We start from the raw sequence: 16,085 nt of genomic DNA, 5'->3' as shown, positions 1-16,085 counted from the left end.
GATTTCTTCTGTTTTTGCTTTTTAGTCACACTTAAATGTTTTAGATCATCAAACATTTTTATGTTAGGAAATTCAAAAGGCTGTTTTCAAATGATTATTTCATTTAACAATGGAAAAGAAACTATCTAAATTGACCTGGCCCTATGTGAAAAGTAATTGCACCTAAACATTATAACTACCACCAAATATGGTTTGATGACCACTTTTGGTCTACACTTTAACTAGGCCATTCCAAAGCCTGCATTTAGATTTTTTGACCTACTCAGAGGTGGACTTGCTGATGTGCTTTGGATCATTGACCTCAGCTGTAAAACATCAAACTACAACCATCACATTTAACTATTGTTATATGTTCTTTTTCTGAAATGTTGTTTAAGTTTAAAGCCAGATGTTCTGGGGCGCATACCTTCCACACAGAGACACCTTTGCGTTGTCAGTCTGTAGAATATTTTCCATACAAAAGTCATCAAGATGTCTTTTTGTCAAATGCAAGGCAGATCTTTGTACCCTTTTATATCAGCAATGGTTTTGGCCTTGGATCTCTCCCAGGATTTTTGCCCAGTCTTCAAGTAAGGCCTGCAATGCTTTAGATATTGTTCTGGCTTATTTTATGGTCTCTTTGATGAGTCACTGAAGTGCTTTTAAAGTAATGTTGGCGGGCCACACAGCCCTGGAAAGGTTAGCTAATGTAATAGTAATAATGGCTTTGTAATCCTTCCCTTTATCTCTTCTTCAATTTCTGTATATTGGGGCATGACGTGTTAAGATATTTTAGTCTACTTCATGTTGTCAGACAGGATCACTGATTTCTTAACCCACCAGGTCTGGTTGTTATCTGGGCTGGGTGTGGCTAGTGAAACTAAAAATGTTCGCTAACAAGGGGTGACGATTACTTGTTCACAAATGACCCTCGGGTTATCTTTGTCTGATATTAAAATTTGTCTGATTTTCTAAAACATTTAATTGAGGCAAATGCTTTTTCATAGCGCATAGCTTCACAACTAAGTGCGGTGTTGAAATGTCATTTTTGTGGCTAAAAGTTTAAACATTGTGCAGATTTGTATCACTCATTTTGAGGGCTGCTCTGCTATGTCAGCAGTGTTAGCATAATGCTAAAGCTATTAATGTGACTACATTCCCTTTTCTTAACCAACTATACTGAAAGTCTGCATTTCTAAGTTACTGTAAATGGTTTGGGATGTATCACAAAAATTTGCTCTTTCTGTACTTCTAATAACAAACGCTTTACAATTCAGACTTTTTTAGTTACTTACCGAGTGACTGTAACAAAGTACATGAGCTCAAGATAAATTCATAAGAAGGAACAATGGAAAATGATGAAAGTATAATATTCTACGTAAAGGACTGCCCTGCTATGTGATCGCTCTTTTGGTTTCTTCTTTGTTATTGCAGCATATTCTCATATGGATACTGAACTTAGCCACCCCAACTATCTGGGATCAGATTACCCACAAGCCCTCACTCCCACCTCACCGAGTCGCTTCTCTCCTGTTCTACATGGCCTGATGGGAGATGATGACATACCTAGGTGATTCTTTGAAACATAATGTTTTATTTTTAATAACAGCATTTACAATTTTCCCAGTAGAGTTTGGATAACCAGTTAGATGAATTCTGGTTCCAGAGAACCTCGCAGAGTTTTGATCCACCGAGGCTCTACAGGTCTGGGCTTCAACATTGTCGGGGGAGAGGATGGAGAGGGCATATTTATCTCCTTCATCCTGGCAGGAGGTCCAGCTGACCTCAGCGGGGAGCTACACAAGGGCGACCAGATCCTCAGTGTAACGACATTTTCTGTCATCAGAAATCTGAAACACACATGCATTTCAGTGCAGCAGGCACTGATTTACCAGATGGGGCTGTAAACACTCTTACTGTGTGTACATTTACTAGGTTAATGGCGTGGATTTGCGCATGGCCACCCATGAACAGGCCGCCGCAGCTCTGAAGAACGCTGGCCAGACTGTAACTATCATCGCTCAGTACAGGCCTGAAGGTAAAACCGCAGCACACATTTTCACTCCACTTTCCATATAATTTACATAGATTGCCTTACTGATTACTCGAGCAGTAACACTTGCAGCTTTTAGCATAAAATTGACTACATCAAGTCATCTGAGAATCTGTTTGGGCGATGATTAACTTTTTATGAGGTTTCATTAGATTAGTGTCATCCAGTGGAGAGATGAGTTTGATTTTGGTTTGCTACCTCTGGCAAAGTCTGTTCATTTGTTTACTGTGGCAAGCACTATATATCCTAAAGTGATAGCAGTGACACTAAAATCTTTAGCAGGACTAAAACCCTTGATCAAATCGCAGGTGGAATCACAATTATAACACATTCAGTGATGAAAAATCCTGACACAATTATTTTTATATTACTTCTACAAGGTACATATTGTCTTTTTTTTTTTTTTTTTTATAAAACTTTTCCTTATCAGTTGTGTTCAAGCTTGCATTTTACTATAGTTATATTTATTCCCATGTCAAGTTAAGAAATATATAAAAATAAAAAGTTCTATCAAAACGTCACCTAACCCAGGGATAGGGTGAGCCCAGTCTGGCTTCAGTTCTTCAGGTGTTCTGTGAGAAAAGAAGTCCTTGTGATGAACAATTTTGATAAAAACAAAAGAATTAAATTTGTCCAGGTAATTTCGGTTCCAATTCTGACTATCATTGTTACTCTGCTGTGCACATGTTCTCACCTTTCCTTTTTTCCAAGCAGCGGTTGTGTAAAACAGCAGTAGGTCTCACTTGTCTACAATCAGGCCATGATTAACTTGTGACAGTGTAAATGCATAACTGTACCGTAGTCAAACATTGCTCCAAGGACATCTGGCACGCTACTGAAGCTTTATTTTAATCTAATACTAATTTTACCACAACAACATGTTTGGCTCTAAAAAGTCACTTCAGGTTAATGCTACAAATTTCATTCTTGGAGGAGAGGCTTCAGTCAAATACTCTCTCATTCACAGGAAAATGAGTTGCTGCAGCTAAGTATTGTGTGTAAGCATTTAGGAGGAATGTGTGGAGAGACAAATTAATGATCTATTTTGATGACGTGATCCATTTTTTTTTTCACAAACAGGGGAGAGAAAAATCACATTAAGACAACATATTTTCGTATCTAAGAAACTTCATGGTCACAAACAATACCTGCAGTCCTGTTAATGGTCTGATTGCTGACTTGGCTCAAGCTGTCAGTCTTAGATCTGGCATGAACTGTGTTAAGTGGAGAGACTCTGAGGATCAATCTGCCCCTTTTTATGTTTATGAAGCTCTCTAAATCCTTTGCTATTTTTGCCAGTAACCTCACATCAATTCAACACATTCCCATCAAAAGGGGTTTTTGTCACATCGGGTAGTGCCTTTCTGTTCTAGAAAGGCATGGGTCCAAATGCTGTTTTTATGTCTAAAAAGTGCGTTTTATTTATATTTCACACTTTGAATATTTTTAGGTTTCCTGGCTCTACAATTTTATGATTTAGGCCTTTTAAAATGACAGTGTTATGAGTCAGTTAGTTGGACTTTAAGTATGTGTAATCTTTCTCTTTCAGAGTACAGCCGTTTTGAGGCTAAAATCCATGACTTGAGGGAACAGTTGATGAACAGCAGTATGGGCTCTGGGACCACGACATTAAGGAGTAACCCGAAGAGAGGCTTTTACATCAGGTACTGAAAGAGACGGTGATCGAAATTAAAATGAATTTTAATCATATTAGAATTAACGTTATATGTTTCTATAATTAGAAATAAGATTGTTAATATTCTAGCTTCAACCAATATAGTATTAATTTTTAAAAACTGATCAAATTACAATTGCTTTGCTTTATTTACGGCAGTTTAGAATATTTAATACTCACTTTATGTGGTCACAGGGAGTAATTTACACACACACCAAGGTACTTTTAAAGTATCTGTACATGGAAGGAAAATAAAAGAAAATCTCACTAAGAGTTAAAATATCCAATCATAGGTTGGTTTGTCATCAATAAAATGAACTGTTCTGCTTAACAGTTTTTAAAAGCTTATTGAACTAAATGGCAATGGTCTTTTTAGAAGAAATGCAAATGGCTTTTTCTGGTTACAGGCCTCCTTAAAACTTGACATTTTGGTATAAATCTGGTTAAATATAAGTTGAGAGGATCTTTATTAAATGCTTGCTCTGAACTCTTACATCACCCAGGGCTCTTTTTGACTATGACAAGACAGCTGACTGTGGCTTCCTCAGTCAAGCCCTGGGCTTCAGGTTTGGGGACGTGCTGCATGTGCTGGACTGTGGAGATGAAGAATGGTGGCAGGCCCGTAAGGTCAGCCCGCAGAATGAGGCTGAGGAGGTTGGCTTCATCCCCAGTAAGCACAGGTCAGCGAATGATCTTGCATTGTGTTTGAACAGCTAATAAGAACTTTGCAGAATCAGTATTGTGTTTGGCAAGGAGCCGTCATTAGAGTTTGTCATGTCAACAGGGTGGAAAGAAAAGAGTGGTCTCGTGTTAACACCAAAGAGAGGGTATGTTCACTCACTAATACAGTTTAAATCAGGATTTTTTCAATATGTGTTATAATCTTTGTTCTCCTGTATTGTAGGACCATGGTCGGGACAGTGTGGGTACTCAAGGTAATTAGCATAAAGATGTGCTCATGTTTATTATCGGGGGGTTGCTATGTGATAGATTATAATATGAAGTGGAAAAAATCACATTTTCATAACTTTTCACAAAATAACCCCTAAAAAGTGTGGCATGCATTTGTATTCAACCCCGTGAGTCAATACTTTGTTGAACCACCTTTTGCTGTGATTGCAGCTGCTAGTGTTTTAGGGTACTCTGACCAGTTTTCCTGTCCCTACTGAAGAAATGAATCCTCACAGCACTACGCTGCCACCACCATATGATTAACTTTGGTCTCATCTGTTCAGGGTATCTTCTTCTATGTTTACTTTGTACCGTACATGGCTAGTGGTAAACTGCCGGATACTTGTTATGGCTTTCTTTGAACAATGGCATATATCACGCCACTCTTCCATAAATGCCATATTAGTTAGCAACAAATTATCCCACCTCAACTCTGGATCTCGGTAGCTAGTACAAAGTTGCCATGGGCCTCTTGGCTGCTTCTATGAACAGTGCTCTCCTAGCTCGTTCTGTCCTTGCCGGTTTACTGTTGTGGTATTCTCTATCATCTTTAGATGATGGATTGAACATTGCTCTCTGAGATGTTTTTAAAGCTTGGGATATTGTTTTATAACCTAAACCTTCTTTAGACTTCTATCCCTGACCTGTCTGCAGTGTTTGTTGATGCTGTTTGTTTACTAATGTTCTGCAACAAACCCCTGATGCCTTCACAGAACAGATGTAGTTTCACTGGGATTAAATCACACACAGTTGTAGTCTATTTGTTAAAACAATTTTATTTAGGGGTATCAGAGTACATGACCAAAAAGGCTTACGAAATGTTTTATTGGTCTTAGTTGGTTGCAATTTTTTTTTAAGTTATACACTATTTTCTTACCACTTGCACAAACAATTGTGTGCTGATTCGTTTTGGTCTACCACATAAATTCCCAATAAAACCTATTACGTTTTTAGATGTACCATGACAAAATGTGAAAATGTTCGAGGGTTGTGAATACTTTTTAAAACACTATACAATTCTAAATGTATGACTTGGATTGGTCACTTGAAGCCATCGCCACCTGGACTAACTCTCCAGGGTGCTTGCTCATCATATAATGTTACTTTTTGAGGTCTTGATTATTAAGATAAGTCACTCTGGAATTAATCTACATGGGCACGACAGCAACATAGGACCATATTTTTAGTTTCATATTATTTACATAAACCCAACTTCTATGAAAATATATGAAAATTTACTCTGTAGGGTGTTGCGTTTTACAATGCAGAAAATTAAAACTCTCACTCCAATGAGCAGGATTTGTTGAAAAAAAAAAAAAAACAGCTGTCATCATAGTTGTCTATCTGAACCCCATAGTTTAAATTGGACCACACCAACAATATTTATCCTAGATGTCTTTCGTAGGCTTTCAAATTGCATTGTGCTTAGTACGTTTGAATTCAGAAACACACAGAGAGAAACAAAGCTGAATCTGATCTTGAAATAATGAAAAGAACTGTGGCTCATTAGTGCTGTGTTCTTTCACCAGGGAGAGATAAAAACCCACACAGTTATGAGACAGTTACTCAAGTGGAAGGTAAGACCACGCAAAGGCATGTTTGAAGCCCACTATCCAAGTCTTTAATGTGACATTTCATTTTTGTTTTTATTTCTCTTTTGTGACTGAAGTTGCACTGTTTGTTCTCTGTCTCTCCTTGTAAGTACATTACGCGAGGCCGATCATCATTCTGGGTCCGGTGAAAGACAGGATAAATGACGACCTGCTGTCTGAGTTCCCTGATAAGTTTGGATCCTGTGTACCCCGTAAGTAATTTTGCTGTCGCTCTAAAAGACTGATCTTTTGTGGGCTTTTTGTTTGATGTCACTGCTGCCACCTACAGCATTTTTAGGGCAACGTCTGCATAAAAGTAATTGCTTTGATTTTGAGATTCATAACAGCATGTTCATTTGCATTATATTATTTTTTTTGTCCTTCATTTGACAGACACCACACGGCCTAAGAGGGACTATGAGGTGGACGGGCGAGACTACCATTTTGTGTCCTCCAGGGAACAGATGGAAAAGGACATCCAGAGCCACCGGTTCATTGAAGCAGGGCAATACAATAGTCACCTGTACGGCACCAGCGTGCAGAGCGTCCGCGAGGTGGCTGAGCAAGTAAGCACCAATGGTTCCCTGTCCACAAATAAAAAGACAGCAAAATCCCAAAATTCACAACTGCCTTAAAATATGAATGGCCTCTAGCTGTTTCAGTAGTTATATACAGAAGTTGGACAATGAAACTGAAACACCTGGTTTTAGACCACAATAATTTATTAGTATGGTGTAGGGCCTCCTTTTGCGGCCAATACAGCGTCGATTTGTCTTGGGAATGACATATACACAGTGGTCAGAGGGATTTTAAGCCATTCTTCTTGCAGGATAGTGACCAGGTCACTACGTGATACTGGTGGAGGAAAACGTTTCCTGACTCGCTCCTCCAAAACACCCCAAAGTGGCTCAATAATATTTAGATCTGGTGACTGTGCAGGACATGGGAGATGTTCAACTTCACTTTCATGTTCATCAAACCAATCTTTCATCAGTCTTGCTGTGTGTATTGGTGCATTGTCATCCTGATACACGGCACCGCCTTCAGGATACAATGTTTGAACCATTGGATGCACATGGTCCTCAAGAATGGTTCGGTAGTCCTTGGCAGTGACGCGCCCATCTAGCACAAGTATTGGGCCAAGGGAATGCCATGATATGGCAGCCCAAACCATCACTGATCCACCCCCATGCTTCACTATGGGCATGCAACAGTCTGGGTGGTACGCTTCTTTGGGGCTTCTCCACACCGTAACTCTCTCGGATGTGGGGAAAACAGTAAAGGTGGACTCATCAGAGAACAATACATGTTTCACATTGTCCACAGAACAAGATTTGCGTTCCTTGCACCATTGAAACCGACGTTCGGCATTGGCATGAGTGACCAAAGGTTTGGCTATAGCAACCCGGCCATGTATATTGACATTGTGGAGCTCCTGATGGACAGTTCTGGTGGAAACAGGAGAGTTGAGGTGCACATTTAATTCTGCCGTGATTTGGGCAGCCGTGGTTTTATGTTTCTTGGATACAATCCGGGTTAGCACCCGAACATCCCTTTCAGACAGCTTCCTCTTGCGTCCACAGTTAATCCTGTTGGATGTGGTTCGTCCTTCTTGGTGGTATGCTGACATTACCCTGGATACCGTGGCTCTTGATACATCATAAAGACTTGCTGTCTTGGTCACAGATGCGCCAGCAAGACGTGCACCAACAATTTGTCTTCTTTTGAACTCTGGTATGTCACCCATAATGTTGTGTGCATTTCAATATTTTGAGTAAAACTGTGCTCTTACCCTGCTAATTGAACCTTCACACTCTGCTCTTACTGGTGCAATGTGCAATCAATGAAGACTGGCTACCAGGCTGGTCCAATTTAGCCATGAAACCTCCCACACTAAAATGACAGGTGTTTCAGTTTCATTGTCCAACCCCCGTAGGTCTGCATGTATTATATCAGACACAAGGATTATGTTGTTTAACGATCTAGAATTATTTGTGGGAAAACTTAAACGCAAAACACCTCACAGTGCGTTGCAATAGTATTCATAACCCTTGTTTCTTTTCACATTTTCTCACTTTAATCATTAACTTCAACAGATTTCATTTGAATTTTATGTGCTATTCCAACACAAACAAACAAATACCAGTAGAGTAAAAGGAAAACAAAATGTAGTTTTTGGTACATTTTGCAAATAAAAATAAAAGTGTTTGGTTCTTCTGGATTCCACCCCCTTACTCTGATACCCTTACATAAAATACATGGCCAATGATAGGTGCCATCTGATTAGTCAGTCCACCTGTGTGTCATTTAATTTCAGTAGAAATCCGATGGTTCTGTGAAGGACTCAGAGGTTTGTTAGAGCACATTAGTAAACCTACAGCATTATGAAGAGGGACACAGTAAACGGGTGGGAGAAGATTCTGGAGAAGGTTAAAGCAGAATTATGTTTCAAAACAGTATACCTCTATATGTCATGGAGCACTGAATTCAACAACTGAAAATGGCCTAACTACAAATCTTTCTGTCATGGTTCTTAGCACAGGTGGGAGAAACTATTGGCGAGACAGTTATTAGTAGGCTTCCTAACAAATCTGGTCTTTATGGAAAAGCATTGTTGCCATGTTGTTGAAAAAGAAGCCATTATTAAATGATAGCAATAACAATTACAGTTGCACCACAGTTTTCCAAATTCTATGTTGGAAACACAGCAAAAATGTGGAAGACAGTTCCTCACCTTTTTGACCTACATACAAAACACAATGTTTGGAGAGAAACTAACTTCTCCCTGACCATTCCCAAATGAAACATGGTGGTAGCAGCATCATGCTGTGGGGATTATTTTCTTCAGTAGAAACAGTGAAGCTGGTCAGAACCGATTAGCAGGACGGATGAAGCTGAATAGAGGGCATGTCTAAAAGACAATCTGTTAGAGGCTACAAAAGGCTTGAGACTGCCCCTTCCATTGTAGGATAATTGTGCTTAATATACAGCCGGACCTAAAATAAAATGATTTAGATAAAAGCACATTCACATGTTGTAATAACTCAGTCATAGTCCAGACCTGAATCCAATCAACAAGCTGTGAATATACTTGAAAAGTGATGTTCACAGGCGCTCTCCATCCAGTCCAACTGAGCTATAACTGTTTTGCAAAGAACAGTCAAAATCTTCCGTCCATAGCTCTGCAAAAGTCCGAGAGATATTACAATAGACCTTCAACTGTAACTGAATAAATGATAGTTATACAATGAATACAAATACCCAACACTCTTTTTTAAAAACTCCATGTCATTTTCCCTCCTCTTTACACCTATGCATTAGTTTATGTTCTATCACATATAATCCCCATAAAATGAATTTAGATTTCGCCGCAGCGTCAGAAAATGCGAGAAGTTCAGGTCCTATGAATACCTTTGCAATGCACTGAATGTGGGACATGGTGTCTTTAATCCAGCCTCCAACGTCATATTGTCCATCCAATGAGCAACTTAATCAAAACTAAATTGGTTGTTTTCTATTCATAACCCAACATAATGTATGTCAATGTTGCTTCTCCCGAGCAGCAAGGAAAACACTGCATCCTGGATGTTTCAGCTAACGCTGTGCGTAGACTACAAGCTGCTCAACTTCATCCCATTGCAATCTTTGTCCGGCCCAAGTCACTAGAGAATGTTCTGTACGTATTTTAAAAACTATGCCTTAAATATTTATTAATGCATCAGGAAAAGGTGTTTTCCAATAAAGATTCTCCATATGGCATTACCAGAGAAATCAACACTCGACTGACAGAGGAGCAGGCCAGGAAAGCAATGGACCGAGCCCTTAAACTAGAACAGGACTTCCTCGAGTGCTTCTCAGGTAAGAGCACACACATATTGGGTGAAAATAGTGACATAATGACAGGACTGCATTGGTGCAGCTGCGTTTAAAAGTTTGTGACACCTTTAGAAATTAATATTTTTTCTAGCAAAACAATATGCAGCACTGTTATTTCTTGAGGGAAGTGGCGGTATTAAGCTTCATTAAACTATACCAATTTTCATAAACCAATTAGTCTCTTTATCTATAAAAAATTGTTTAAATGTTAAATTCTTTCCCTTTTAAAGATCTTTACATGTCGTAAAAAGAATTGAGAGTTTTATGTATATTCTCAGGACTAGACTTTTTGTGGAAGTGCAAACATTGATCAACACAAAGATTGACGAGAGCTACTCACTAATAGAAGTAGGAAGTAAACCTATTTTTCATCTGGTAAGGTATGATCAATTAAGCAAAAAAAGAAAAGAACAAACAAGCATACCTAACTGATGAGATGCACCACGATGCTCCCCATGTACTGAATGAAATACGTTCAAATTTTAAAACCTTAAGAGTCAATATTGAAATGTGCAATTAATTAAGGGTTACTTTAAGTGGACTGAACTTATCTACCACCTTTCCAGTCATACAGATCACTCAAAGCGCTTTACACTAGAGCCATATTCACCCAATCACACTCACACATTCACACATCGAAACACAGATCGGTAGGCAACTTGAGGTTCAGTGCTTTGCCCAGGGGCACATTTACATATGGCAGGAGGACATTGGAATCGAACCCACAACCTTCTGATTGCAAGACGACTACGATTCCTAGGGAGCCACAGTCAACTCCAAAGCTTTTTGTTTACTGCCCTAAACTATATTAGTAGATTCATAGGATGGCGATGTGGAACAGTTGTTAGCACTGTTACCTTGCAGCAGGATTCCCTGGGTTTGCATGTTCTTCCCGTGGGTTTTCATTGGATTCCCCAGCTTCTGCCCACAATCCAAAAACGTGATTGTTATGATGATTGGACATTATAAATTGCCCTTAGGTGTGACTTAGAGCGTTGCTGTTTGTTCTGTGTGTCTCTGGGTTGCCCTGTGATCGATAGGCGACCGTTCCAGGATGTAACCCACCACTTACCCAATGATTGCACCCCCAAACCTGCAAGGATAAGCTGTGATGGATGGATGGATGGATGGATGGATTTTTTTCTCTTTTCTCTCACTTCAAATGCCAACACGTAGCAATGGTCACATAGCCTACCTCCACAATGATGAGCTGCTTCTGTATAACTGAGTGAGTTAAACGCTTTGAGCCCTTCTGGTGCCTTTTGGGAGGGCTCAGAGCGTTTTTTTTTTACATTTTAGAGACACATTTAGGGCAAATCTTACCAATATATAGAACATGGATGCCAGGTTTCTTCTCAAATCTGGTGCCGACCACAATTTATAACTAATCACAAAGAGTGAGAGAAAAAAATCATTTTGAGAGTGTGTATTTTTGGTGTTTGCAAAATACTATACATTCTACAGCCTCCTATGTTGTTCACCTCATTTAGGCTTTGTTTTTCTTCCGCAGCTGTCGTGGACGGGGACAGCTTTGAAGAGGTTTATCACAAAGTAAAGACAGTGATTGAGGAGCAATCAGGGCCTTACATCTGGATCCCCACTCGGGAGAGGCTGTGATGCTGTGATCGCCCGACCGGCCCTCACCTCCCGACCATCACAACCACAGACCACCGCCGCCCTCCACCCCTCACAGCCGAGCCAGCCGAGCCTGCCTGCCCGTCTGTCCCCCCGTCCTCCAGTGAAGTCAGTGCTTAGGCAATCACTGCTTAATGACACAGAGAGACAAATGCCTACAAAGAGCGAGAAACCACGGGAAGCGACACCATGAGGCGAGTAAGGATACCAAAAAAGGAGACACTTTTATAGAAGAGGTGAACAAGCTGATGTGTAATTAAACTGAAAGAGATTGTTAGAAAAGAGTTTATTGTAATTTCACTTTAATGAAGGCATACTATTTAGGATCAGTTGGTATTTAGCATTAAAATGCACACTGGTTTTAAACCATGGCTTCACCAAAATAAATTGGCCAAATTAACCTATGTTCAACTAAAATCTGGTTTACATGCAGATGTAGTTTTCTGCCATTAAACAGTGAAATCCAAACACAGATGGCCACTTTTGGCTCATTTTACTTGCATTTTGATCCCCGATGGGAGCTGCAGTCCGCATCCTGTGGATCCTAAAAGAGTAGATGTGTCTGAGTAGAGCTTGGAATAACGCAGAGGATGGACATCACCTCTGCCTATCTCAAGTCTCCTGTCCCCACTGAGCACCTCCATGCGACAGTGATCCCTGGGATGGAGATTCTAAAAAGACCCTTTTTGGATCTCTTATTTGAAAGCACCTCCTAGCCTCTTCGGAGAATGCTTCAGATCCTGGTGAGACCCCCCTTAACCAGGAGTCTTTTCTCAGCACTTTTTGTGAATCTCTTCTTGGTTCTTGGTGCACACTTGAAATAACATCTCTGTAACCAAGACAAACATTTCTTCTGTTGCCCATTTTAAATATTGTGAAGCAGATTTTAAAGGCGTTGTAATTCATTTTGATTAAAAGCTCATTATGCTAAGGCATGCATCTTCATTGATGGAGGTGGAGAAAAACACAGGAAATATCACACAAGAAATGGAAAAACAGCTAACAGGTACAGTACCTTTCAAAAATATTTTAACTTTCTCACATTTTCTCATTTTAAAATCACAACATTATAATATTTATTTTAGGATTTCATGTGATAGCTGAACAGAAAGTACAGTCCAACATTTTAAGTTTGTGGTTGCTGCGAGACAAACTGTGGAAAAATTCAATTGAATGAATGCTTTTGCAAGGTACTGTATGTTATTCTTCTCTGCCTCCTTATTGTGAAGGAGTGTTTTAGCATGTCTCATAAAGAAAGAAGAGCAAAGAGAAATGGCCACGAGAGGCTGGCTCTGAGTGAAAATAGATGCTCCGACACAGTTTAGCCTCTATATCCTTACGCACACATGCACCCGCACTCAAACACACGTACAACCTCGCACCCCATCCAGTGACCCCCCCACACACACACGTGGAGCTGGAACCTCAGCTGTAAACCTGGCAGACCCCTCTGCAGCTGTTCTGACCTGCTAGTCAGAATCCAGGATGAATGTTATCTCTCTCTAGGCACAAACAGCAGAGCATTCGGCTACACCTCGCCGGTCACTCTTCCAGGAGATCCCTTTTCAATGCGCAGACTTACACACTGTTTCCAGTGGCCGCAGTATTAAGCCATGGCGTGTGTGTGTGTCTGTATCTGTGAGCATCTCTGCACAGCTGTGCATGTGTGGAAACTCCTCTTTGTGTGTGGGGAGGAATAAGTCTTCTTTTATTGTCTCTCTTCCACCTTTCTCTGCTTCTTTCTCCCTCTTGAATCCACACAAATAAAATATAAGTCATGTTTAAAGACTAAAAAGAAAATAAATGGCCTCTATATATAAATACATATATAAATATATATATCTTTTTTATGACAATTTCTAACAGGACTAAGTCTGTAAAGAAAAATCAACATTTCCAAATAATATTCCATTGGTTTTTTTGGGTATAATTGCATTTTGGGTGTTGGGTTTACCCATATTCTCATTTTATTGTTGTTAAAAAAGCAAAACGTTATACAGATAGGACAAAATGAACTGTTTAAAGCTGGTGTAAAGCAGACCTCGCACTAGAGCTTTGATCTGACGTAAATATGATAGGATGGTGTTTGAAACAAAATGACAAAAAAAGAACTTATTGAAAAACGTGCAATGCAGCTGTGTGTCTCCGAGTGACTGAATGTGTGTGTTTGTTGCAGGAAATTGTCCATTATGTATAAAATATAGATGATGCTATAAGAGGAATCCAGCTTATGGTGGTTATGATGCATAATACATAAATTCAGTTCAATTCAGTTTATTTATATAGCGCCAATTCACAACACATGTTGTCTCAAGGCACTTCACAACAGTCAGGTACATACATTCCAATTAATCCTAACCATTGAACAGTGCAGTCAGATTCAATGAGATTAAATGAGTGGTGTGAGCTTGTGGGTGTGTGCGTGAGAGAGTGAGACACACACGTGAGGATGTAATGCAATACTGCTATGATGTTATGCAATGAAGATGGTTTTATGTGTAAGATTAAAAGAGTATCTATGAAGTTTGCACTGACAGATATTAAATGCTGGAGATGTCAGAAAAGGGACAGAAACAGCAATTGGAAGGAAAAATGGATCGAGATGAAGATTTTTAGGAGCATGTGTTTGTATTATTTGTTCTGAATTATAAGCGTGAATATGGAAGTATTGATGGAAATAACCATTCATATTTATTGTTTTTGTTTACCTGCGTCTCTCAGCCCAAAGTGAACTTGCTGAGATTTAATGAATGACAGTTTTTGGTTTTGGTTTACAAGTGCATGTGAATAAATCAGAAAAAAATTATTATAATCAAAATTACTTTATTTCTGTAATTCAGTTCAAAAAGGCGAAACCCATATATACATTCATTACACACAGACAGTTATATTTCAAACTATTAATGCTAATTTTATGATTATGCCTTGCATAAGATCCATCCCATTACATACAACCAATAAAAACTTTTTGTTAATTTACAATGATGTCATTTTATGACCTAAACAGTCATTTGGAAGACTGCTGACTGGTGGAAAAAGGATCAAAACACCTGAAAGCCAAGCCCATTGAAGAATCACAAGGTGTGGACGGTGAACAGATTCCGTTTACAGAGCCACCACACACAGACCAATCCAGGAGATGGGCTGGGTCTGTGTGTGGTGCTAAGCCTATCCTGCTCTGGAGACCATGTCAATGTCAGAATCTTTACTTAAGATGCTGATTTCAGTTTTTCCCACACTGTCAAAAGTACAAACACCTGCGCAAAAGAATGGTTAATAAATTTTCATCCTGTAGAGGATATGTGGGGTTATTTACAAAGGAAAGACAAAACATCAGAGCCAAGAATGCAAATGAGCCAATTGCCTCCATGCAGCGGCGTATTGATGCAATGCAAATTCATGCAAATGGAGCACAAATCAAGTATTGAATGCATACACCATACAGTATGACAGACTGTTAGGTAGGCTGGCATTTATGCACTTAAAATATTTATTTAATAGTCTTAAAAATATGCTAGCCCTAACTGTGAGAAATTGAATTCTGGGTTTATGTTAGCTGTAAGCCATAATCATCAGAATTAAGAGGAAAAAAAATCTAGAAATAAATCAATGTGTGTTATGAAGCAACCTATTTAACGAGGCTCACTTTTTAAAAATTGAATTACTGAAATAAACTTTAATGATATTCTGGTTTATTGAGATGCATCTGTTTTATGTATTAAAAACTGTCACTAAAGCACCATATCGAGTGTATATTTTCTTTTTTCTTTTTTTTTTGGTCCCCCACGTTGAGAAAGCTCTTGGGTCTTGGATGCAAAATGCTGTAAATACAAATAATGTTTGGTTTTTCCTGCGTGGCTCTCGGCCATCACTATCCTAAATGGAAACAAGTACGAGAATCCTCCATGGGAGCCACGGTCCAGTTTAACTGCATTTACACACTCTGGGTGGGAAAAACACACACATATTAACACATACACAGTCTCAGCATGTCCACCCATGCATTTACATTTACTACACGCACAGAAGTGACAACACACACACACACATTGATTGAATAGTATGTTTTCAGTTTCTTTCTTTGAGGGTTTCAATGTATTTCTTAATATCTCTCTCTCTCTCAGCCATCCGTATCATAGTGTGATATTCCTTATAAAGTATATGAATTTTTACAGAAAAGACTGATTACAAAGTTACACCTGATGCAGAAGAATATATTCAATTATGACAATATGAAGCAAAATAAAATGTTCCAGTTCAGTGAAGCGCTTGTTGTAAATTAGCTATAAAATAATAAAATGGATTTAAAAATGCTTTCTGAAAA

At 39.1% G+C, this 16,085-nt stretch overlaps 1 protein-coding gene across 1 annotated transcript in view; it reads left to right on the top strand.

Moving 5' to 3' along the window:
- LOC124876270 (disks large homolog 4) overlaps positions 1 to 16,085 on the top strand; it is a 79,935-nt gene extending 63,850 nt beyond the window's left edge. Inside the window, exons 10-22 of the mRNA XM_047378912.1 lie at positions 1,414 to 1,549; positions 1,646 to 1,802; positions 1,915 to 2,017; positions 3,582 to 3,696; positions 4,211 to 4,387; positions 4,492 to 4,534; positions 4,612 to 4,642; positions 6,188 to 6,235; positions 6,361 to 6,462; positions 6,644 to 6,816; positions 9,814 to 9,926; positions 10,017 to 10,108; positions 11,637 to 16,085. Of these exons, the coding sequence (XP_047234868.1) occupies positions 1,414 to 1,549; positions 1,646 to 1,802; positions 1,915 to 2,017; positions 3,582 to 3,696; positions 4,211 to 4,387; positions 4,492 to 4,534; positions 4,612 to 4,642; positions 6,188 to 6,235; positions 6,361 to 6,462; positions 6,644 to 6,816; positions 9,814 to 9,926; positions 10,017 to 10,108; positions 11,637 to 11,743 (1,397 nt within the window). The 3' untranslated portion in view covers positions 11,744 to 16,085. The remainder of the gene's footprint in view (positions 1 to 1,413; positions 1,550 to 1,645; positions 1,803 to 1,914; positions 2,018 to 3,581; positions 3,697 to 4,210; positions 4,388 to 4,491; positions 4,535 to 4,611; positions 4,643 to 6,187; positions 6,236 to 6,360; positions 6,463 to 6,643; positions 6,817 to 9,813; positions 9,927 to 10,016; positions 10,109 to 11,636) is intronic.

The sequence above is a fragment of the Girardinichthys multiradiatus genome, chromosome 11, assembly GCF_021462225.1.
Source record: "Girardinichthys multiradiatus isolate DD_20200921_A chromosome 11, DD_fGirMul_XY1, whole genome shotgun sequence".
NCBI lineage: Eukaryota > Metazoa > Chordata > Actinopteri > Cyprinodontiformes > Goodeidae > Girardinichthys > Girardinichthys multiradiatus.
Note: the sequence above shows the minus strand (reverse complement) of the source record. Positions and strands in the feature narration are given on the sequence as shown.